Source organism: Polyergus mexicanus, unplaced genomic scaffold (assembly GCF_030449975.1).
Source record: "Polyergus mexicanus isolate NDT 795.1 unplaced genomic scaffold, iyPolMexi1.0 SCAF_4, whole genome shotgun sequence".
In the NCBI taxonomy this organism is placed as follows: Eukaryota; Metazoa; Arthropoda; class Insecta; order Hymenoptera; family Formicidae; genus Polyergus; species Polyergus mexicanus.
Window position 1 is genome coordinate 10,847,174 of NW_027223324.1, and position 25,584 is coordinate 10,872,757.

General features: G+C 34.2%; 2 protein-coding genes across 11 annotated transcripts in view; one reads left to right on the plus strand and one right to left on the minus strand.

Annotated features, from left to right (window-relative positions):
- Msp300 (Muscle-specific protein 300 kDa) overlaps positions 1–19,870 on the plus strand; it is an 88,455-nt gene extending 68,585 nt beyond the window's left edge. For 6 of the 8 annotated variants that reach the window (XM_070294564.1, XM_070294557.1, XM_070294558.1 and 3 more), the window contains 12 exons: positions 159–855; positions 1,430–1,729; positions 2,302–3,258; positions 7,504–7,806; positions 10,453–10,710; positions 11,797–14,532; positions 14,866–15,050; positions 15,890–15,928; positions 16,354–16,860; positions 16,961–17,204; positions 17,965–18,017; positions 18,827–19,870. In XM_070294564.1, coding sequence (XP_070150665.1) covers positions 159–855; positions 1,430–1,729; positions 2,302–3,258; positions 7,504–7,806; positions 10,453–10,710; positions 11,797–14,532; positions 14,866–15,050; positions 15,890–15,928; positions 16,354–16,860; positions 16,961–17,204; positions 17,965–18,017; positions 18,827–19,046 — 6,499 coding nt within the window. In that variant the 3' untranslated portion in view covers positions 19,047–19,870. Of the gene's footprint in view, positions 1–158; positions 856–1,429; positions 1,730–2,301; positions 3,259–7,503; positions 7,807–10,452; positions 10,711–11,796; positions 14,533–14,865; positions 15,051–15,196; positions 15,299–15,889; positions 15,929–16,353; positions 16,861–16,960; positions 17,205–17,964; positions 18,018–18,826 lie in introns of those variants that run through there. The other 2 variants (XM_070294560.1, XM_070294563.1) reach the window with 2 other exon arrangements.
- A 208-nt stretch (positions 19,871–20,078) lies between these two features.
- Hira (histone cell cycle regulator-like protein) lies at positions 20,079–25,481 on the minus strand. Of its 3 annotated transcripts, none has more exons than XM_070294571.1 (12): positions 25,314–25,481; positions 24,913–24,971; positions 24,760–24,822; positions 24,496–24,606; positions 23,766–24,361; positions 23,351–23,632; positions 23,006–23,265; positions 22,377–22,932; positions 21,881–22,070; positions 21,522–21,806; positions 21,361–21,452; positions 20,079–21,255 (listed from the first exon to the last, which is right to left on the minus strand). In XM_070294571.1, exons 2-12 carry the CDS (start codon positions 24,947–24,949, stop codon positions 21,127–21,129), a joined length of 2,601 nt encoding a protein of 866 aa, XP_070150672.1. In that variant the 5' UTR covers positions 24,950–24,971; positions 25,314–25,481; the 3' UTR covers positions 20,079–21,126. The 3 variants fall into 3 exon arrangements, with proteins under 3 accessions (XP_070150672.1, XP_070150671.1, XP_070150670.1); XM_070294570.1 differs by having other exon boundaries at positions 24,913–25,003; XM_070294569.1 differs by lacking the exon at positions 25,314–25,481 and having other exon boundaries at positions 24,913–25,305.
- Positions 25,482–25,584: the final 103 nt, after the last annotated feature.

Sequence of the window (25,584 nt, forward strand, 5' to 3'; positions counted from 1 at the left end):
AAAATATTAATAAATAGTACTATTAAAATTTTATTAAACGTAACATTTTTGTTATATATTTCTTTAAGCTAAATTTAGAAATAAAATCCGAAAAAGAGAAAGAGAGAGAAAATACAAATAATTTTAATAATTTTAATATTATTTAATTTTTGTTACAGACTAATCGACGAACAACGTAAACATCTTGATTATATAATTGAAAGTGAAAATTCCACACGTTGGAAATTACAGGAACTCGATAAACTGGAGAACACAAATCGCTGTCATATGTGGAAGACGAGTAAGCTTATCAATATTACTTGCGGATTATTGCGCGATTATCCAGGCAAGATTATACCCGACGAAACATATGCCGCACATGAAATGACAAAGATCATTGGGCATAATATAGATGTCGAACGAGAGCGTCTTCTCCAATTGCTCGTCTTAGCTGAGGAATACGAGCAAACGCTCCAAGAATTTGAACAAATTACCGACATCGCTGAAAATCTATTAGACAGTCCGATATCTGTGATGAGCCTGGAATGTCTTCAAGAAGAGATGCAGAAACATAGAAAGTTCTTTGTCAATTTAAATCACTGTCGCGCGATTCTCGAATCGTTGGAAGGCAATCTAGACCCTGAAACCAGAGCCAAACATTCAGATCTGCATAAAAAACTTCATGATAAAGCGACAGCGTTGCTCGATCAAGCAGCTTCAAGAGCACAACAAATGGCATTGGCCGCGTCACGATGGATGCTACTGGAGCAAAGTGCGAAAGAAGAGAGAGGATGGCTCCAAGTTGCACATCAACGTGTTCCTGATCTTCAAACAGTGACCTCGACCGATTACGATCAATACATCTCTTTATATCAGGTTAGTAATTTTATACTAATTCTATTATATTTATAATGTCTACACATGATACAATTATCTCCGCACAAACATACACGAATATATATTTTAACTATTATTAAAATAAGTATAATTAGAGATATATCCCTTTATTCTGCATTTTATAATACTGATATTAAACTTGATATTATTTAACTTATTGTTCAAAAATTAAAATATATGCTGACAAATCTATTAATATATGGAGACATCTTTTAAGTTTAGTTTTATTTTATAACATATAATTTTATTATAAAATACAAGCATAATAAAATATTTTTTAAATTAACTTAATTTAAATAATTTATATTTCTCCCTATTATTTCTTTATCTACGCTTGCGAAATGTGAATAAAAAATATATGTTTAGGGCTACTTTCTATATCATTCAAAATAGATACTATTTGCATCCGATGCTTCTCTTATCACGTGGCGCTTAGCCAGTCAGATTTTAATTACAGAAGGTATTATTCTCTCGCGATACTGACAAAATTTATACAGTCTAATTATCACATAAACTATCACATTTAACGATTTGTTAATTTGTTACATTTTAGTCTCTATCATCAGACGTAGCAACCCATCGTGCACGATTAATTCAATTATTCGACGTGGCATGTAGTCTCCGTGATCTCATCAATATCGAGGATCCCGAAGATCATTACGGTGAAATTTTAGACGTGATCGTAAAACTCCAAGACAACATTGAATCCTCCCTGAGAAGGCTGCTGGCCTTCAGAGAGAGTTGGAACAACCAAGAAACATTGATGAGCCGTGTGGAACAATGGATGACAATGGCTGAGAAGGAGCTTGCCATATTACGTGATCCCTCAGGAAGTTCCATGCGTCAGTTCTGGGTAAGCACTTTCGATCTTTTTCTGGAATCTTGTAAAATGTATTTATAATACGATAATCCAACAAAAATATCTATTGGTGGGCTGTATCCGCACGTGCATTTGGGTCACGTTTTTCCAACGCATTTGGCCTCGTGCCATCGGAGGCACATGTTCGAGAGGCGTATTTTTAGCACGATTAAAATTGGAAAACGAAAATCTTACGTAATCATTATTATCATTCTTATCAAGCATTTTTATCTGAGAATTTTAATACAAAACAGTCTCTATATGTATACATAAATATACATACAAATATATACGTAAGATATCTCTTTTTAAATAATGCACGCGTGAATATATATATATCTTTAAATCGATAACATTAAAAAAATACTTTAGACAAAATTGAATTTTACAAAACAAATAATCTGATATAAATAATTTTTTTCTATAAATTTAAATATAGAGAAGATATGAAGATCAACCTCGTTTTTTAAAGAAAACTTTATACTCTCATGCTAGAGAAATCAAATTCGGTCCCCAAATTAAAATTACATTTGTAAAATTTTGTATCAACGTTATTACGCTTGCAGGAATTGAAGGCACAATATGAAGTTCACAACAACATGCGTAATGAAGCAGACAATTGCTTCGAGCAAGCTTTGGGAATTATACCTTTATCAGACGAAATATTACAGCGACAATTTCATTACGAATTGCAAGATCGTTGGAACGAGATCAGCAATAAAATCAACAAAATCCAGATGGACGTCACTCGCAGCATTTTCTCGGAGGAGATCTCATCGAACGAGAAATTGAAGCTATTCGAAAAGGAGCTGAACGAATTACGAACGACTATCAATAGTTTTTATGGAGTATTAAAGACGAAAGAAGAACTCGACTTGTATATCGAGAGACTCACTGTTCTATTCGACAGAATCTCTTTAATTCAAGATGAAATAGGTCGCTTGGGTCTTTTACCAGCAGCAGAAAGCGAAAGAATCGGATTCTTGTTATCATCGGCTTGTTGTATAGAGGGACAGATAAACGAAGAGCTAGATTCGGCGCAACTGCTCAGAGAAAAAATTCAACTTCTTCAACGCGGATTAAGTCGCTTTAGGAAGGCTTACAAAAGATTATCGACAATACTGGATCAATGCGAGGGCAGCGAAAAACAAGAAAGTGACTTGGTGGCCGCGGCTGTGAATCAATGTCAATCAGTCGCAGATGAATTGGTAATTCTCTGGCAGGATCTAATGGCGTTAAGACAAATGCTGCATCATTTGCCGACCTCGATGAGAGTAACAGTATCGCCGGTAGGCATAGAAAGAGACTTATCCAACATACAGGATGTACACACCGAACTTGAATCGAGATGCACGCGTCTGCTTTCATTACTGACGAATAGATTGGAGTTGTGGCGACGATTCGAAAAGCAATTGGAAATAGTGCAACAATCTGTCCAGGAAGCGGATTATATGATGGAGCTATTAACCGTTCAAGGCTCTGTCGATTACGAGAGATTACTAAAGGCTACCGAGCGACTCGAGGTAAGTCATACATTTTCCTACATTGTATAATAGTGAAACGTGATATGATTTGCTTACCACATTAAGAAATCGATTGATAAAATCATTAGCATCTTATAATTTTTTTATAAAATCAATGTAATATATTTTTAATTCTATTTAATCAAAAGCATCAAATTAAGCAACACGAATTAGGACCAATTTCTAAATTTTCGAATAATTTTTCTTCAGACTTATGGATTCATATCAATTAAATTCTTCTCGTTATAATTTCATGATTTATCAAATGTTAATTAACAAATCTACAAATACAAAAGTATACACGCGTTACGCGCAGGCGTCGCCTTCTCGCTCTCACTCGTTCAAGCTTGAGAGCCGCGTTATCGCCGCGGCGGCTATCAGTATCGCTAGATCCATGGTCACGTTTACATCGCAGCCGAGAATATCTCTGTGTGGACCCGTATAAATATATTTCAAAGCGTGTTGTTGGGTATTTTGACCTGTATTATCGCACGGTCGTAGCGGCAGATAAACGCGTATCATTTGCAAGTCGCTCGAATGAGACCTCGCAATTCTTCACGAACTCGCGCAATTTTCTATCTAAGTTGAAATTTTACGACGAAGAAGAAGTACAATAAATAGCTTCAAGGTAATGTCGTAGATAGCGAGTGTTTTCTTGAATGACACAGAACGTTTCCGTTCCGCGTTACGTGCTAGAACGATCAGACTGCACGAAGAATAGTCGGAACAGGATTTCCGGAGTTGCATTTCTGCAGAAAATTGATATGATGCCAGAATTGTTGGAGTTAAAGGAACGCGCCGTTTTATAGTGACGATTCGATCGTAACGTTTTCGATGACTCAAGGTGTTTTCAACAATATCAACAATAAATATAATGTGAAAATGTAATGTGATAATTGAAACTGTGCATTTTTATATAATCAAAGATATCATAGCGTATACCAAATATCTTTCCGTGCTTGATAGACCAATTGATGAATTTTATTTAAACGCTTCATCGCCACATAATAAACGCATTTATGCGTTATCTGCAAAAGAAAAAACCGGATGTATGTACATACATACATATATTTGTGCGAGACTGATATAAATGCCGCTGTTTTTTAAAATGTGCGTGGCTAATTATCTCTATAAAAATTTGCATAAGAGAAGAATTATTTATTACACATATGTGTTTTTCTTCTTCATGAATTATCGTTCTTACGATACACATATACTTATTTCGAAGTTTGCGTGAATGGGCCCAGTTGGTTGCAAGACAATCTTATCGTTCTTATCATTGAAAAAAAAACTTAGTAAAATCCTTGTCGATTATTTTTATTGATTTCGTGGAAAAATCACATTCATGATTTTTGTTAATATTCCATTCCCCGAGGATAGTCGGTTATTCTCCACATACGAATGCATGCGAGAAAATAATTTCGTAAGAATCTATTTCCATTCGATCATCGGCATCCGTTCTTTTTTTGTACGCTATACCGTTGCGTTATTCATGCATCGCGGCATGAAACATATAAAGCAAACTTATACACCTTTATTCGCATCAATGTATAATAAGTATTAAATCAGCATACATTATAAACGTGCAGTCGTTACAAGCAACAGGTTGCCTGTAACAAAATAAAGCAAAGAATATGTATGTCCATGCATAACTTGTGAATCTCTATTTCGTCGACCTGAAAAAAAGACAATTGCATTAAATATATAATTATTATCATGATTTCTCTCTCGTGATCACATAAAATTACATATCTATCACAATATGTCTATCGAGGAGAGGACCAGGTAGTGTACACACGGATTTTGCTCAATTTTAAATATGTTTCAGAACTAACCCCCCACTAATTAAAAACTCCAGAATTATTTTTAAATTTAAAAATTCTGCAAAGGAAATTTTATCTTCACATTATATTATATGACCAGTCAACGCTTTCTTACATGACAGATTTTCTGTTGCCGCGGACTCGATTATAATACAGTTGTATCCATTACCTGCGAAAAAAACCGTTATTCTCTATCTGGGAGTTGTAGGGGTTGCTGGTAGCCCTTGCTTTAAACTTGGCCATTCGCTTCATTTCATTGTCAGTCGACCAGCCGACGTCAGTTTATAACGTGTCGTACGGTAACTAGTGCAGAAATTATTCCGGAAAAATTTTTAAGGAAATTGTGTATATTTTAAAGTTTCTAATTGAATTGCGAATCGATATTATTTGTATGGTTGCAGGCGTTAAAGTATGCGAGTGTGAAATATTAAATTTAAATTATTAGCATTAAATTTAATAATCATGAAATAATAATTTTTCACTCCACATACGTGCGCTTAAATAAATATTTTGTAAAAATTTACGTTAAAAAAAAAATTGGGAGAAGCAGGACTCAAACATACAAAATATTCTAATCCATCCAGCCTTATCCGCTGCGCTACTCTCGCTATCTACCAATCTCATTCGCGAATTTGGTACAGAAGACACACGAGAAACTTTCGATGCAAATTTCTCACGAATGCTTAAATATTGAGTCGTGCCACTTGTCCATGAATTGGTGACGGGTTAGTACTAAAACATATTTAAAATTGAGCGAAATCCGTGTACATTACCTAGCTCTTTCCTTGTATGATCAATTGACATTATAAATGATCAACACAGATAGATATAATCAATACGCTAAGGGAGACATCATATTAAACGGAATTAATTATATTCTAATTCTATATAAAAGCTTCACTCGATTTTTTTCTTTCTTCGGAAAATAAATTAATATTAAAACAATGTGTATATATGATGCGAAGATTGTGTTGCAATGATACATTATAATTGTATATAATTAATTGTAACGTCATTTAATTGCAATGTAAAACATAAAGTAAAGTTTCTCGACTTTCTGAGATACAATTACTTCAATTGATTAATGATGTAAATGCATGAGATGTAATTTTTTTGTAAGATCCTCCAGTGATAAGATGATCTTCGCGACTGTTGTAATAATTGACAGTAATGTACGCATTTTCATAAATGAATATATTTAAAAATTTTATTTTGTTTAATGCAATAGATATGACGCGTGTATCGATTCTAGCGCTTTCTCTAATTTATTTTAAAAATAATTACGAAAGAGATAAACGACTAAAATCGTTAATGACATAACGATGATACGGTAGATATGCAAACTATAGCATGTGGAAAAGCCCACGTTTCCTGTTATCGCTATCCGAGTATATATGATTTTCTTTTTTAATACTAGCTATCGATGTATCTTCGTATCTTGTCAGAATTGCAGAACGTCAGAAAAGTAACATAAATTATCAGTTAATATTAGTCGTATAAATTTAGTTTTACATATAATGTACAGGAGTAAACAAGGCGCAATAAAATATGAATTATAAATGGCTAGCATAATTTATTTATTTACGAGAGAATTATTTTTTTAAAAATTTATAAAAAATATTTTTTCACGTCACAGATTTGTTATATTTGATAAAAGTTTCTATTTGACGCAAGACACAGTTGCCACGTATAATCTGTTTTGGAAAATTCGCGAAGAGGTGAACGAACTCAAATATACGCGACATAGAATTATTTCGACCACGTTCTGACCGAATTCATGTAAGCGTCGAGACATCCCGTGTGTATATATGGTTTGAGGTGTCGCGGTATGTCGCCAATTTATTTATAGCGAGTTTTAAAGCAGAACTCATACGCCTATACTTTCTTTGAATTGTTTGCCACGTGAAACTTTTAGTAGACAAAATATAATTTTTTACTTTTATTCTCGAAATATACGAACAGTGTGGAAAAAAATGAATTAAACAATTAAGTTCTAATTCTATCAATCTTATTATACGTAATGTCCTATAAGATTTGAAAATTAATGGCAAAATATTTTTGACAAATTTATTATATAATATGTCATATGGAATCTATTGCGAAAAAATTACGATTTAGATGTTATTGAAAATTTACTAAATAGTTATTAATTGTATTTGTTCAAAATGAAAGATTTCTCATTGGATACGAATCTATAACGAAAAATTCAAATTATATACAAACATTTTTCAGAAATCAAAACATTTTCCAATTTTGACATTTATATTAATTCTACCATTTTGTTTTTATGTTTTGTTTTGTTTTTTTGTTTAACTGTGTAATCTCATTAAAATTAGAGCATCAATTTAATTTCTAATACTTGTGTCAATATTTGCAAATATTAAACATGCTCTTTCCTATTTTTTTTTTTTCTGAATGACAGGGTTTAAACGGTGATTTGGGAGCCCGAGAAGTTCTCATTGACGAATTACGTACTGTTGCCGAGCCTCTGCGGGAGAGCTGCGCCGTAGAAGTCCGCGAGAGAGTCGATGCCATAGTAAATGAAGCCGTACAGGCTTGGGAAGATACAAGAGCCGAATTAAGCGCCCTTTGCACCCGATATCAGCACGCGTGCAGGCTCTGGCAACAATACAGAGACTCTAGTGCCGCGGTGAAGGCCTGGGTAGACACTCCAATGAACAGTGTGGTAAACTTGCCACCGGAGGAAGCAGTCAAGCAGGTCAAGGTAAGTGATGCTGACCTAGACTTTTTGCCACTGTCATAAATTAAACATGAGGAGCATTTATTTTGAAATTAGCTTATTTTCAAAAATCTTCCGAAAACGAAAGATGCATAAGAAAATTTGCTAATACTGATAAGTAATTTAAGTAAATTCCATTTAAATTAGTTGAAAAACGTAGTTTCGTTAATCTTTCAACTCTGCAAAGTTTAGTTTATGATAACCCTTCTTCTTCAAATGCTTATATCGAAAATTATTGATGTTTATACATATATGTAGGGTGCTTCGACAAATAATAAGTGCAATTATACACGCATTTTGATATTTAATGAATAATTATGAGAGAAATGAATGCTGACTTAGGACATATCTGCGAGAGCTGTTAATCAAGTGTACCCGATAACTAAGATACTTGACAAATAATTTCGCAGCTGAGACAATAATAACTCTTTCTGCGTTTATACTTAAATTTATTTTAATATTATATTTTAAATAATACGAGCCGCATATAGTATATAGTATTGATAAAACCGATTCTTATATAAATATTTTTTATTGATCTTTGAGCCAATGCAATTTATTTTCTCGTCAACAAGATATTATACATATTTAAATGTTATATATATTAAAAAATATTTAACATTTTTACAATTCGTGTCTTATGCGCATCCCAATATATCTGAAGAAAATTATTATTATTATATCTGAAGAATATTTTTTTTCACGGTAAACAGATTATCATCCCTTGAATGAAGAAACGCGTAACGTCATTCTTTAATACGCGCGCATACATAGTATCGCTACTATATGCTATATAACGCCACTGTGGCACATAAAAAAGGGACGAACAAGAGTAAAGGTTGACTCATCATCATCATCATTCCCCGCTCATTCACGTTCGCTCATATAGTTACAGACATATTGGCTAGCCGAGGGTAGGTCGTTTTGAGAGAATAGGGGGCAAGAGGGTGAGCCATACGGACGTGCGCATCGATCCCTCGAAGACTACGCCAGTCTGATTCAGGGCGTTGCAGCGTTTACAGCATCCAGCTACACTTTCGATACGCTTCTTCAAAGTATTCATTTATCTCGTCGCGAACGCACGGTTCTGTTATCATACTGTCTTATCGTGATTTTTAAATACTCCCGCCGTATTTGTTAAACATGCCAGAGAACGTGAGAGCAGATGCGCGTCCATGTGTAAATGTGTGTATATGTGTATATGGGTATGACAGTGTATGCGTGTTTACGAATACGCATTGACAATTTGGACCATGTGTTCAGACGACGGGAAACTGTATAGCGGCGCATGTGTACATCTGGTTTTGAAGCATTATTTTATAAGAACGCGCATAAAAAAGCAGAAAGCATGAGTAACAACTTGGATTAAAGACATGTGCACGCCGGAAGAAATAAAGGTAATACAATGACAGGCTGATAGGGAAATAATGAAAGCTTATGAAAACTCATGATTGTCCACGACAGACCGGAGATTCCTGCCGAATATAACAATGTGACAGAAATAACTTTAGTGCTGCGAAAATTGCGCGCGTATCGCCATCGAGTCCATATTTCCATCGCTTCTATTGCATTGACATAAGAACAATTGTATAAAAGGGAAAAACAAACTGGGGATCAGATTAAATTTTAATTAAAAATTTCTTGAAAGTACGCGTAGACTTTTCATATTTTAATATTAATATTGCACGAAAATTTCGAATAATTCAAAAATTTTGTGATACGAATGATTGTATAATAAGAACAAAAAAAATTGTTCATTTATTTATATAAATTTTGTAAAAAATTGTTCATTTAATAATAAAAAAATTAAATTTGAAAATATTTGCTTTACAGATTTCATGAGTAATAATTTTTGATAAAAAAAATTATACATCATCAAAATTTATCAGAATCACAAAAATATTATTTTCTTTTCAACATTAGCTTTTGACAAATCTGTTAGAAAAACTGTTATTCAAATTTGATATGTTAAGAATAAAATACTACAAAATATCCATGATTATGAATGGAATTTAAAAGATTCTTTGCATATTGCGAAATAAATTAACGTATGCCACATCTGTCAAAATAAATGCATTACATAAAGGCGTTTATGCGAATAATCTTGTCTCATTGCTGATAATATCAGACGTATCTTGCGAACATCAATTTATTTAATCACTGAGATTAAAAAGAAAGAATTCTTTTTAGTCATTTGAAACCTGACTAAGTGATGTTTTTGCATGAATCATAAATTTTTCTCCTTGCGATATGAAGTAATAAAATAGGGAACGGTCAAAGAAGGTCAAAAAAATATCGGAGCGAAAACGCTAACTCGGGGATCAAACGAGTCTTTCACTCGCTGAGCGATTGTTCTTACAACTGAGTTAGTCAGACCCCATATCTCAATATTTCTCATTTTGCTTTCATATATATTTAATAATAACTCTATCTCTCCAACCGGTATAAATTCCTTAAAACTTACGTCTCTAAAAAACTATTTGCGTCTGACTAAGGAATTTAAATTATATTTCACATGAGAACTGTATTAATTTCTTTACTTAATGTTATTAATTATGTCATATATAACTACATATATAAATTAATACACAGGCGTGGTAAATCTTGAGTTGAATTTTAAATTTATTTCAGATTTGCGAGGAGACACTGGCGGAACACAAGGAGAGACTGGCGGAATTGCGCGGTCTAGTAGCACAGATTGCTTCAGACGTAGGTCTGAACGCTGATGGACCGCTTCACTGCGAAGTCGAAGCGCTCGGTCAACGACTCGAGGATGTTCGGGAAACCTTGTCGACTCTCGCGGATACGGTAGATGCTCATGTTCTCAATCAGGAACTTGCTCGTGGTGATCTACGTCAGACGAAAAATTTTCTAGACTCGGTCCAACAGGTATGTGCCTCCTTTGATCATGCTGCTCTTGCTTCTGTTTAATCATATGTCAATCAAATCTCTCCCATTTGTTATAACATGAGACATTTAATCATTATAAGTGTTATAATAATATATGTATAAAAATTTAAGAAAATTATAATTTTTCTACTTTTAATAGTAAGAAGAGAAAAATTAGAATAGAAAAATTATATAGAATTATATAGAGTTATATAGAATTATATAGAAGAGAAAAATTTGAAATATAAAAAAAAGAAAAAGAGAGAATAGCAATTTTGCTAAATTATATGGAACAAAAAAGATTTTAATTTTTGATTCCATACGTATATGATGATATAATTTCACAAGGGATACATCCAGCGCGTTAGTTAATTATACCAGTATATTCTATTATACATGTACGAGTAAACGAATTCAAAACCTTGGAGAACAAGACCTTCCTCGAATATCTCACAATTAAAATATTTTTCAAGGATCGATGTACACATTTCCCGGTACTTAGAAAGTGATAGTTAGACCCGCGGCGTTAGCCCGCTTTAGTCTGATGTATTAACGCGTCCGTCAGTTCTTGGTGCTTGGCACAACCTCGATCATCGCTTCGCACGCGCGTTTATATTTTAATCGCAGTAGTTCCGAAACAATTTGTTATGTCAAGGCCGAAGGGCTTAACTCGTGGTGGCAATTACATCAGTCACGAAATCTGCAACAGCTGAATGGCTGTAACGCCCATGTACATAGCGTTGGCCGAAACTTTCGAACTTGAGAACTGATGTCGCGTCGAGTTACATTTTTCAACGCAAATTCATATTCAGTTCATTGTCAACGTTGAGCGGTATATAAAAGCGATTATATACGAAAAGAATGTGTCGGATTATTAAATCATAATTTCTTTGAAATTTTTAAAATTATGCTTAACGAATAGCATAAATTGCGTTATGTTACCAAAATTTATTGCCGAAGATTCGTAGATTCAATGTGTACATCATATTTATTCACATCTTTTTTTTTTATTTATTTTTTTATCTCTTTTTTAAGAACCCGTCCCCAGTTAATCGTAAACAGAAGAGTTTATCCGTCAATTTTCAGAATCTAATGACGGTGAGTCAAGGCGAATCTAACGAGCAGCTGACAGTGCTGCGAAACCATCTTCTCGCTTTAACTCGAACTGAACCGCAGCTTCAATTCATCAAGGATCGCGCGTTAGATATGTCTGTACAAGAACCGTCAGTTGTCGAAGTGATCCAATTATGGCAGCGTGTGTTTCAAGAAACCTTCCAACAGTATCATCGTTTGTCGACGCGATTGATTCGCTCGCAAGACGTAATCGCCGCGCTGAAACTCTGGGAGGAATATCTGACACATGTGCAGGACTTCCTGTCGACCGGCGTGCCAAGTGATTACAACGGTCTGTCGGAACATCGGAATCTCTGCGAGATTCATCGGAAACTTCTACCTGAGCAGCAGAATGTCATGTTAACGGTACAGCAAGAGGAAGAGCGTGACAGATCGGTCGCCGAGCAATTCAACGCTTTAACAAATATGCACAACGAGACACTGGCGAGAATACTAGAACGACACGCGGTGGTGCGCGACAGAATATCGGCCTGGGACAAGTACAGGCTAGATCAAAGTAAGTTACTGTCTTGGTTAAAAGAAGTCGAGAGAGAACGGCAACGTTTGCACCTTCAGTTTATTCATCTGAGACGGCTCGACAAGATCCTACAAAGAATTCAGGCGTTGTTAGATAAGGTACCAACCGGCGAGACTCAGATAGAATCTCTTCAAAAGCAGCAGGAGTACCTCCTGACTAATTGCGAGGAGGCGCTCGCCGTCTCGATACGCATGGAACACGCCGCGAATGCGCAACGGATTGCCAATCTGCGCGCCGGCCTCGAGACCTGGAGAGATTTTGTTCAGAGAGTGCAGAAGCTGTATGAAGAACACATCGACCAGTCCAGCATAATCACTACGATCTTCCAAGAAATCAGTCAGACGCTGAGTGCGGCCTTTCACGCGAAACCAACGAGTCTATTCAAAACGAAGGAGAAATTAGACTCACTTCAGCATTTAAGAATTCGTCTGGCTGATGCACAACGCAATCTCGAATCTCTTGGTGTCATCACGGAACAGTTGAGAGAATGCCTAAGCCCGAGCGACATGAAGACGTTAAACCAGCACGATGCACTTCTGTCGCAACAATACGGCGACCTTGAGTATCAATTAGCCGTGCTAGCGTACAGACTTGCAGAACGTTGCAATCTTCATGGTCGATGGGAAAATAGACTAAACAAGTTTTTGTCATGGATGGAGGACACCACGCTCCGAATACAGGATTACAACACAATAGCGTTGGACGAGCCTGAGGAGACGGTGAAGCGACTCGCAAATGAGCTGCAAGCGGAGATGAGCTTGAAGCAGCGTGAACTTGAATGGTTGCAAAATACTGGGCAGGAGCTGATAGATATTGCTGAAGAGACGGAGAAAGCAAAGCTCCAGCAATCCTTGGTCGAAGTCAATGAAAAATGGAATCACCTGATGGTCGATGGCAAAGCGAGAGCTAACAAGCTAATCGATCTAATTCAAACTATGAATACGTTGCTAAAGAAGATAGTTGATTTACGAACTTGGTTGACAGGCATCGAGGGTCAGTTATCAGAGACTCTCATAATTGAGAAACCCATGCAGAAAAGCATCGATAAGAAGCTCGAAGATCACGAATACCTCAAGGCCACGATCGAAGCCGAGAGCGGTAATATCAGCCAAGTGTTGAATCTATGCGAGATTCTGCTGAACGATTGCGATACATGGAAAGCCTCTTTTAATACAGACGCGATAAAGAACGGTATGAATTATCTGGAGAGACGATGGAAAGCCGTGTGCGTTAAGTCCACTGAGCACAAGAAAAAAATCATAATGATTTGGAAACTGCTGCAAGAACTAGATAAAACTAAACACGAGTATGAACCGTGGCTATCTAAGACGGAAAATTCTCTGTCAGAACTGGAGAAAAATCTTACCGAAATTTCCAAGGAAGAATCAGAGAAGTTAATGGAGAAAGCTAAGTCGATCGCTAGAGATATCGAGGCGCATCAAAAAGCCTTGAAAATCCTCGAACAAACGTTTGAACGATTAGCCAAATCCGGACTGGATCCCTATAATTTCAGAACACTCACGAGCGAGACGCGGAAGATCATCGACAGGTGGTTGGCTGTTGGAATGAAAATCAACGCCATTATCCCGAGCCTCCAACAGGAACAAAAGACTTATCGCGAATTCGTATACATGCATGGCATCGCGGTCGTAGGCTTAACGCAAGTAGACGTTCGCTTAACGCAGATGCAGCATCTCGCTACCCCCGAACAGAAATCATCCCTGCGACGAAGGCGTCAACAATTGAGGGAGATCGAGGAAGAGCTCGACACTCAAAATGTCACGCTGCGAAAGGCAGATGAGCTAGCGTTGCGGGTCATGCAGGAGAGCAATTCTGATGACGTGGCCGCGATTCAGGAACTGGTAGACGAATATCAATTATTGTGGAGGGATATCAAAGAGCGGGTAACCGTGCTGAAAATGGACTTTGATATTCAGGAGAGATCAGAAGTTGACGAAGCGGTGCAAGTAGAGACCTTAAAATTCGAGCAGGACACCGCAGTTCAGGTAGATACTCTACCAAGACTTATCAAAATGACCTCGTGCGATGCTTATCTGATGGAACTAGAAGCTGCCTTAAATGAATGCAATAATGCCCTGAACACTCTGGAAGCGGCGGTGACGCCTGATCCTGTTTCCGGTCCTGGACTCAACGCAGCTGCTAAAACTATCGTAAGATTTTTATCAGTTAATTCTATTATGTTTTGTTCATATATACGTATATATATATCTATTACAATCAAATTCGAACGAGCGTCTATATACGTATGGTTTAATATGATTTTAATAAAATATATCAATTTGTTTTTTCTATCGTAAAGATTTATTTAAGAAATGGAAGATTGAGGAAGTCATAAAATTAAAAAACATTAGAAATTAGAGTGATCGCGTGTTTGAATAATGAGAACTAGCCAAAAAATGAATTAGAACGAAATAATAATGTTAAGTATGTTTTTGATATTTTCCTATTGTGAAAATTATTATAAGCTTACGTGCCTATTGCAGGCTAAACTGATTGGAAGTTGCCAATCTTCAATAGAACTGGTACGCCACTTTCATACTCTGCTCATGGAAGATGGCAAACTGAGTTTAGGAGTTGCTAAAAGTAGCGAAGTAACAACATTAGTAGCTCGATACGACACACTCATTGCATTAGCAAGAGCACGTGAACAGCAAATCAGAGAGCTCAGGTAAAGTTTTTTTTTTTTTCATTTCAATATTTAAACAAGTTTCAATAATGCATTTATTTTATTAAATTACGAATCGTTGAAAATATTGCTTGATGAATTAAAGAAGCGTGAACTGATTGTTTACAATTGTTTACAAAAACAAACAGAAATAGTTATGTATAACGTGATCCTCGAGTGCTGATTCTCGTTATTATTCAAGTGCTCATGTGCTCGACGGATCTTCAAAGTCGATCTTCTTGAGAACGAAATCTTGTATGAAAAAATTTTATTCTATTTTAATTTCGACTTATATTTGCATGAAAAATCATTTCCATTTTGTTTGTATTACAATTTTCAATACTCCCTATATACACACACACACACACACGCACATGCACACATACACACTTATACACACTATTATTTCTTATACATATGTACTTGATATTTATTTTCAACAATATTTTATATATAAAATTATATAAATATAATATAATTAAATAAAATATGATATACCCCGAGAAAAATGGACATAAGATTATATATAGTCATATATATATCATCTTATATAATTACATAAATACATTTTTTCGGATAATTATAAATATATAAATATATCATCCATTCTCAAACGCAATGCACTATCTTTTTTAATTTCCATGCCACTAACATCTAATAAATAAGATCGATTATTGTACTATTTGTAACAGTTTTGTAAACACTTCCACTATTGCTTCAATTTTTTAATTTTTTTCGCCGGTATAAACGCATTAATATTGCTTGATATAATTTTTTAATGCAGATGATAATGCTTAATAGTTAAACTTATTAAAATAATACCTATCCATTATTCCATACAGATCGCCTATCACTGATGCTTACGCTTTTCCATGTGATCAGTGAGTAACTAATCATATAAAAATTCTAAATGTATTGTCAAAGTAAGAGCTATTATAAGAGATTTATTACGAGATGCGTTTTTAAAAGATCTTTAAAAAATTCTATAAAGATCCTTTATTATACATAATAAAAATGTTTATTACATATATAAAATAATTACTGTACAATAAATGTAATAAAGCTTATGTATAATAAATCTAACGCACTTTTATAAATATAATATTTACTTCGCAAATATTAAACAAATGGTAAAAATTTTGTTATTTACAATTTTAACATACAAAAGTTATATTTATAAAGCATATGCTAACTATATAATAAATAACATTTATAAAATATTTATTTAATTTGTTTAAATCATAATCTAAAAAAAAATATATTTTTACTACATTAAAGACCATAATCGCAATTATAATTCTTACAGCGATAATGGCAGATTGACCTGTCCACTATGCTCTCGCCGTAATTGGGCTCAGCTGGATAATGATTTCTGGCGTTTGGACAAATGGTTAGAGTATGCTGAAGGTACGCAAAGTGAACAGCATTCGCCACCCAGCGACATAGAACAACTGGAAGACGTGATTCAAGATCATCGCGAATTTTTACTTGATCTTGATAGCCACAAGAGTATTGTAACAAGTTTGAACATAGTCGGCGCTCACTTGGCCGATCATACCGAGGATATGGAACGTGCGAAAGAGCTTCGCGACCGATTGTCTGTAGCGAACAACAGATGGGAAAAAATTTGTACAGCTGCCGTGCAATGGCAAGAACAGTTGCAACATGCTCTCATGACAAATCATCAATTTTACCGTATTATAGACGAGTTGTTAGCTTGGCTTGAGCGCACCGAAGTCAGTATTCGAGACAGCGAACCGATTGATCTGACTGAATCTACCAACGTTATAGAAGTAAAATATAATAAATTTAGGTAAAAATTATAGACGTATCAATTAATACTTATGAATACGATATATTAAAAGGTATAAATTTTCATATCATACAAAATTCTTATTTTATCTTTATTTTAGGGAATTGCGGAATGATCTTGAGCGTTGCGAGCCGCGAGTGATATCGTTACAAGAAGCGACTAATCATCTTTTAGATGAACAAGCAGAAACTAGAACACGTTTGCAGGAACTACGATTAAGATTGCAATCGTTAAGAAGATTAACCGGTATCTATACTCTTAAATTGGGAGCTGCTCTTGGGCTGGACCCGCGAGATGTTGGTCTCGCCGCTACATCAACATCTCTTGCATCTCTTTCACATGACGTAAGTTAAATTATCTATATTGATAAATCTATGTCTAATTAAAACAATGACCGTCGTATAATTTCATTAATCTATAAATATTACTATCGAGCTTATATATATCTGAAGCAGATTTCGCATGATAAAATCGATGAACGAAGGTAATTAAAGATTAAAAAAAGATTTTGCGTCAAGTAAAATTGTTATATTGATACGCTATAACGTCTTTCTAGTGAGGAGAGTTCGTTGTTGTTGATAAACATACTTGGCATGAGACACGCTACTGTGTCTTTTGATGAAGGCGCTTTTTTTTCCCCCTAAGAAAGCGAGCTTTAATCACTACGATTCGTGTTGAACTAGTTTAAACATAAATCATAATCTTGACATTTCAGTATATTAAAAGTTTTGTCCTCAACTTACTTTTCTTCTCTTTCCTAAAAAATAATACAAGTTTTAAATATTGATGTATACAAAAAGTCGGATATTGCATCTTATAGTTTCTACAATAATCACCTTCATATCACTCGAAAAAAAATGATATATTTGCTTTTTTATTTATATTTCTATACAGGTATTTATTATAAATTATTGCACAATGTATTGTTAATAAAATCACACGAATTAACTTTTCAAGGCGAGAAGCTTCGTCCAATGATTAAAGAACATGTAAATTTTGATTTTCTATTTATTAAAAGGGATGACGCTTCTACGCCTAAATTATCCGTAGTAATCACTTGCACAGTATCTTATTGTTTGTGTTTTCTGTTTTGTTAAACTGTAGCTACTCGACGAAGCTGCCTCTGGAACTGATCAGCCTCACACTACCAGCACAAAGTATGTTATTTTCTTTTTTTGTCTTTTATTGCATAATATTTGTAGACTAGCATTGTGGTAAAACTTTATTTATCGTGCGTATGCACGCATGAATGTACGTATATTCAAAGTATATATGAAAATTATCCGGATTTATATCTCTTCACATGCACGCGCGCGTGTGTGTCACAGCAGGGATAAGAGAATCCTACGGTTCATCAATTCCTTAATACCATCTTGATGTTAATTAAAATAATTAAAAGTAAACAAATTTAATATAAAAAAGCTTGATGTTATTATGAAAAACAAAAACAATGTTTTTAATTATTGTAACAAAGAAGAATTACTGATATCCAGATAAATGTATTAAATAATTAAAATGAAATATTATACAATATACGTGAAAATTTTTTCATAATAATATCAAGTTTTTTTTTACATTTTCGTGTTCCTTTTAATTATTTTAATTGTATTCTCTCTCTATTTTATAATATGTATAATTTTTATTTTTAATTTTTACTTTCAATTTTTTGATCTCTCACTTCGGTGTCATTACATTTGTAGGAAAAGGAAGTTTAAGAAATACAGTATAAAATTAACATTAAAATAACTCTTCTTTATACAAAAATTTTTGACTCTAATGAAAATACTATAATTCCAACAGAATATTTCCATCAGGGCACTGTATAAATTATATTACACAGCAGCATATCTTTCTCCCCGGATTATTCTGATAAATAAAATCCTATTATAATAAAATGATCGTTATAAAATACCTCTATTCCAGCGGAAAACTTCGTTTAATTTTTCATTATTGACACTTGTTTTAGTGGTGACGAAAACAACCGAACAGTATTGGCGCGTGGATATCGCTTCCTAGGAAGAGTCCTACGAGTTTCTCTACCGATACAAGCTCTAATGTTATTATTGCTTGGCATCGCATCATTGGTACCGTCTGCAGAAGATGATTACAGTTGTACTCTCTCCAATAATCTCGCCAGGAGCTTTACGCCGATTGCCTTTTATCCGAATGGACCGCCACCGGTGTAACAAATGAACGCGATGTACTTATTTCGCTGTCATTTCACTGTGTGTATGACTCGAAATTGATCCTCCGCAAATATTAGCAGCAAACCAATATGAAGCATAACGATCAAATTTCTTTACTTTTCCTCTGCAAGAGGATATAAAAGATAAAATTCGTACTGTTCTAAGTTTGTCTCATTGGTATATTTCCATCGCGCAATCGCAAAATTATAATATACACACATATAGAAAAATCTTTATATATATAATACTATAAATATAGTAATTTTACATATGACGTATTTCTACGTAAATTATGTAACGGACCAAGCGGTAATTGAGAATATGTATAAACCGTATGACGAGAACGTATTCTTAATTTATTGTATATTGTATATACAATATATATATATATATATATATATATATATATATATATATATATATATTGTATATATAGCTTTCCGATATCTCGCAATCATATATGCTCTCTCCGCGCGAAATATGCGCGGTCGAGTATTTCGGTATCACAATGAATCCTCAAGAAAATATTCGTTGTAAAAGTATCAGCTGATTTGCCCTCGAAGCGTTCGAATATATATATATATATATATATATATATATAACTTATGTCATAATCAAACGACGTTCCACGATTAAGTTGAAATTAGAATATGATTCTACATAACATATTATGCTTCGCGTTCGCCAATTTCTATTGTACAGAGTTTATTTTTATTTCTAAACGCGAAAAATATATATGTATACAACGAAACATGATAAGAAAGAACTTTAATGATACATGTCTGAAACATGTAATAAAGGCACACGTACGCGTTAAACCTGGATTAATGCGTTTCTATTATATATAACATTCATGATAGAGGACATAAGAAATAACTTGCCTAACTTTATTTTTTATACGTTGCGTTTATATCGAAACGTTGCATTGAATCGATTTTGGAGAGCGGAATGTTCGATTTGGAATCACTCTCTCTTTTTCTCCCTCGATTCAACATAATATTATGATAGTTAATGGTGCTAATATTCAGAATGCAATCTCTTCTAAAAGGGAGAACAGCTTGAAAAGAAACATCAATTGCAATCGTTTTGCTGTTGCATTAATATTCCATAAATCAAGTTAAGAGAGAAGTTATGATGACTGTGTGATCTATTTGTAAGTATATATATATTATATAACGATAAAAATAATATCGACAACGCACAGAACAAGCGCATTTAATTAATTCATCTTGTGAAGATCAAATAGCTTTTAATGCTCACTAGTTCGCTAGTTTACTTATTTTGGGATCTTAAATTTTCATTGTAAGTTAGGATGTTTAAAACCTTAAACATTTTATGTATGTGTATGTAGGATGTCCCAAACTTCCAAATGTCCCTTTAATAACAGATTTTCTAACTAATCTGGGAACTATTTCCTTAATGAAAATGTGAAGGAGTCATCATTTTTGCAAACTTTCAATTTTTGCCATACATCATATATCTTTGTAACTAAATTTTAAATTAAAATTCCCCCTCCCCTTATTAAAATAAACTCAATCTAAAGTTAAATGAAGAATGTTATCGTGCTAATCTTTCAACTCCCCACAAAATTTAGTTAGTAAAAGGCCTTTTATCTTCAATCGATTATAATCGGAAATTATTGATACCTCGACATTTTCATGCAGGAAAAGTTATCTATAAATTGGCGAAAAAATTTGTTATTAAAAAGATATTCGGCTTTTGGAATATTCTGTGTACACGACACAGACGCGCGTGCATGTGTATATACATAAGAATTTATTAACTTATACTATCATTACCCGCATCCACTTTCCTGAAATATTTCATCCACTGCAAAAATGGAATTACAAAATCGGGTAATTTTTTCATGTATGATAAATGCTATTGTACTAAATATTATTTAGTCCTTATAATACATTTATATCTTATATGTGGTATGTCAAACTGCAAATGTTATAAAAACTGTACAGTCTTACACATCCTAATAATATCTTTAAAAATATACAATATGTACTATCTAAAAGAAAACATACATTGTTTTTGAAATAACGAATTTGCATTGTAATGAATGAACTTCCAATTAATTAATTTGGTTTTGATTCTTCAGTGTCGTTAATTGCTCCGAATACTCGAGGTATAACCTTTGCCAACGAAGATGACTACCAATTATGGCTAATACATCACCCAAAAGTTTATGCTTTTTTATTCCCTACATTTGACATAAAAAATAAATTAATTATAAAGTATAATTAAAGAAAAATAAGTTAATTATTTGATTATTAATTAAAGATTAATGATATATAAACAATATTACCAAAATTACAGGTTCCCATATGCTTTTAGAAGCTGATGTATGACTTGGGCCCAAAAGATCATCCAAAATTAATCTTAGACGTTTCTCCAAATCTAAAAAAATATTATAAAAACGATTCAATAGCTAGATGCACGAAAAGTAACACAAATTGCATGACGCACCTTGTGTTAATAAAAATGACACTAAGGCCATAAGCCAATAAACATATTCTTGTGCACTTCCAAGAGCTTTAGATGCAAGCAATTGTTGTTCTAAATAAGAAACCACACTTGGTGCGCTATGTGGTAACCGTGGATTTGGCAAAGTATTGCCTGCTGTTCTGAGTAATCCTTCTTGCAGTGACGATAAAGGTCCCCTAGGAGCTCTATTTCCAGAAGTGCTCAATACATTGAATGACGACCATCGCCATACAGGATCTTGGCTATCTCCAATTAACAGCCATGTTCCTATACAATATTCAATGATTGTTACAGTCATGCATGAATGAGAAAAGAAAAAAGGAGAAATAAACTTGCCATACCCATATCTTTATGATATATATATGCTCGTGCATTTGTAAATGCTACATGAGGCATTCCATTGTACAAAGTGCACGATAGTAGAGATGTTCCAGGTGCAGCCAAATGAGCGGCTGAAGTTGAAACAATCATTCTACATGTATTCCCTATTTCCCACACACGAACTGCACCACAGCTTGATATCACCATCACCTATTATATAAATTATTTTATAAATATAAACAAACACAATATTACAATGTTTAAAATCATTATAATCTAATTTTTCATGCTATAGATATGCCAAATACATTTATGCCAATTGCTAAGTTTTGTTTATTCGGAAATAAATGTAAAAATTATTATTACATGTCGGATCCAAGTTAGCAAAAATTATAAGAATCCGCAAATTTACGCACGCATATGTATACACACTCTGTGTATGTTTTCCATATGTTTCCAAAAGTATAATAATATAGAAAAAATAATCGATTAACAATCGAAAATTGAACAGAATACCGCGTTTCCAACAGCATGAACTTTTGCCAATGGTGCTGGCGGTGCGAATGGCGGTGCTGGCCGCGATCCTTTCACGGGATGAAATGTGTGAAGACTTCCATCTTCCAAACCCAAGGCTATCACAGCCGGTGATGCCGCTAACGCCACAGCGCTATATCCTAAGTAGAGGTCCCATGTCGATTCGGAATCCGTGCCTCTGAATACTTGCAAATGAGCTAAGCCCTGACTATTAGTGACCGTCACGGCATAATGACCTGCCTGTTGAGATAATGAGCTGGATGGCTTCAGTGGAGGAAGTAACATTTGACCTCCAGTCTTGTCAGATACAAATTTAGGTTTTTTATTCGGTGAAGAATGATGTATTCTTGGTGTTGATTGCTCTTTGCGTTTCAATGTAAGGGAAACTGCCGGAACATCAATAGCGGGCGATTTCGCGGATGACGAGGTAACATTGGGCGCGACAACATCGTTGCGTTTCTCTATCACAATTAAACTTTTTGTTTGTACTTTGCTTGTGAATGTCTGTATGCCTAAACTGCTGCTGATATTTGTGTCTCTAAAAATTGATAAATAGATTCAATGCAAGATTAAAGATCAAATTTAAAATTTCTCGCGACAAACTAATTTACATTGTATCTGCTGGTGGTGGAATAAACATAGGTGTAATTCTTCTTTTACCATCCGAAGTTCTTGTTTCAATTTGTTTATTAATAGGTCCCTTAACCAAAGTAGTTGAACTATTAGTGGTCGGTGGAATGCTTGGAGCAGATGGCATTTGAAGAGATTGATTTGATACCGGTGGTTTCAAATTGAGAAGTTCCGGTGCTTCCATCACCATACAACTTCCTTGAACTAATGGTTTACCATACAATCGTTCATGAAGGCTGCTCTACAAATACAAAGAAATAAATAACTAATTCTTAAGTAAACTGTGTAAAAATAAGAAAAGCTTCATATGTAGCATGTATAATTACTTGTTCAGCAGGATCAAGAGGTTGCCCCAATTCCTGTTGAGTAAATTCAATAAACACAGCAGTTCCATCCCAAGAACATGCAGTAAGGCGAAGACCACATGGTGACCAACTAGCATCCAGCACAGAATGTGTAAACAATTCATGTATTACAACTAGAGGCCTTTTCAATGATGTTAACCATACAGATAAAGAACGATCTCGCGATCCTATTGCAACACAGCAATACTGTTGTGGTTTAGAGGAACCTGGCTGCTTCTTCTGCAGAATATTACCATTAAATCTCTACAAAGAAAAAGGAAAGAGAAATTATGCAAATATGTATGCCATATTTTTACATAAATATCTCAATATTATTTTCAATAGAAGTATAGTCTCTCGATTAAGGAAACAAAAGTAAAATATTTTTAGTACATACAACACAAGTTACTGCTTTCCTATGTCCAACAAAATCTTTATCCTGTGTCCAACCATCTCTTTCTATTATTTGAGCAGTAGGTCCTCCTCCATTCATTGCATGGGCAGATACTAAATACTGACCATCTGGACTCCAAGAAAGCCTTAGGACATGAGTTGTTCCACCACATTCATCAAAAGGTTCAGATATCAATGCTGCTTCTGTCCAATCCGTAGTACGCCACACTCTCAATGTTTTATCATCAGATTGAGACGCTAAATATTTTCCCACAGGATCCCAAGTAATTCCTTTAACAAAACCTGTATGACCCTTTAACACAGCAACAACCGCAGGAAATTTTGAAGCATCCCACACTATTACACTGTTATCCACCGAAGCTGAAGCCAGCCATGGACTATGTGGCGCCCATGCAAGATCTAGCACATCAGCTTCGTGCGAACGTAAAGTTGCAATGCATCTCCAAGCTTCCACACTGGCCTTTCCACCAAAAATTGAACTTCCACCTGATCCTGATAATCTCCAAATCATAATGAGTTTATCTACACCACCTGATGCCAATAATCCACTATTGCTCCATCTCACACAATTTACACAGGCTATATGCAGAAAAAATAAATGCAAATAATAATATATATATATATATATATATATATATATATATATATATACATAATTTTTATATATTGTATATACATATCAATTTATAATAGAAAACAAAATAAATTTTTACCTAGATGATTATCTAATTGGCAAAGCATTTTTGGAACATTAGAATCCAATTCAGCACTCTCATTAATTACTGGTTCCATATTCCATATAACAACTCTTCCAGAATCACCACCTAATGTTTGAATGTAACAATATGTAAAAAATAAGAACAAAATTTTAAGTATTACTCTAACATTATATATATGACTATTATTATTATTTTAATTTAACAAATATATAATATCTATTAAAAAATAGGATAGCTAAAAGGAAGAAAACAAGATACCTTGACCACCAGTTGCAAATCTTTTTCCATCAGGATGTATATCAATGGAAAATATTGGATATCCTGACAAAGAAATAATTAATATTAGATCAGTAAAAGAGAGAATTGTAACTATTCAAAATATATCATGCAAATGAAATATACTTTACAAACCATCATGAGTAACCCAATTCGGTTTGACTAGCTTCATTTTCTTTTTCTATCGTTTGAGACTACGGAATTATTCACAACTTGATAAAGAATCCTTAAATTTCGTTACATTTTAAGTCTATACAATTCTACAATAATTCCCATTCCTATATAAAGAGAACATGCCTCTGGCACAATTTAAAAATTTGTAAGACATAACCTTAATCAGGCTGCGGTCGAGAAAACGCTAGAGAAGCTTCAAAGAATTGCATTTACCAATCAGAATAAACAAATCTTTACTCTTTGTGTCCTGATTGGTCAATCAAACGCTTCGCAGTATTTTTAGCGTCTTCTCGACCGCAGCCTCAGTCGTATATTGAAGGTTTATCGCACACGAAATTCCATATCCATAAGCATAAAGATACCTTTTCATATATTGCACTATAGGGTTATAGAGTACTTTTAGTACAACACCGTTTATTGAACGTTCAGGGCATTTTCCAGCAAGATATACCGATGACACAGTATACTACACATTATCACATGATTGGCTGTCAAATGAAGAAATTTAAAATTCTGTATTTGATAGCCAATTGCATGATAATGTGTAGTGAAAACTTATGGAGATATAAATAGGTATATATATGTGCGCATTACATGTCTATATATGTAGTAAAAATATTTTTGGCATTGTAA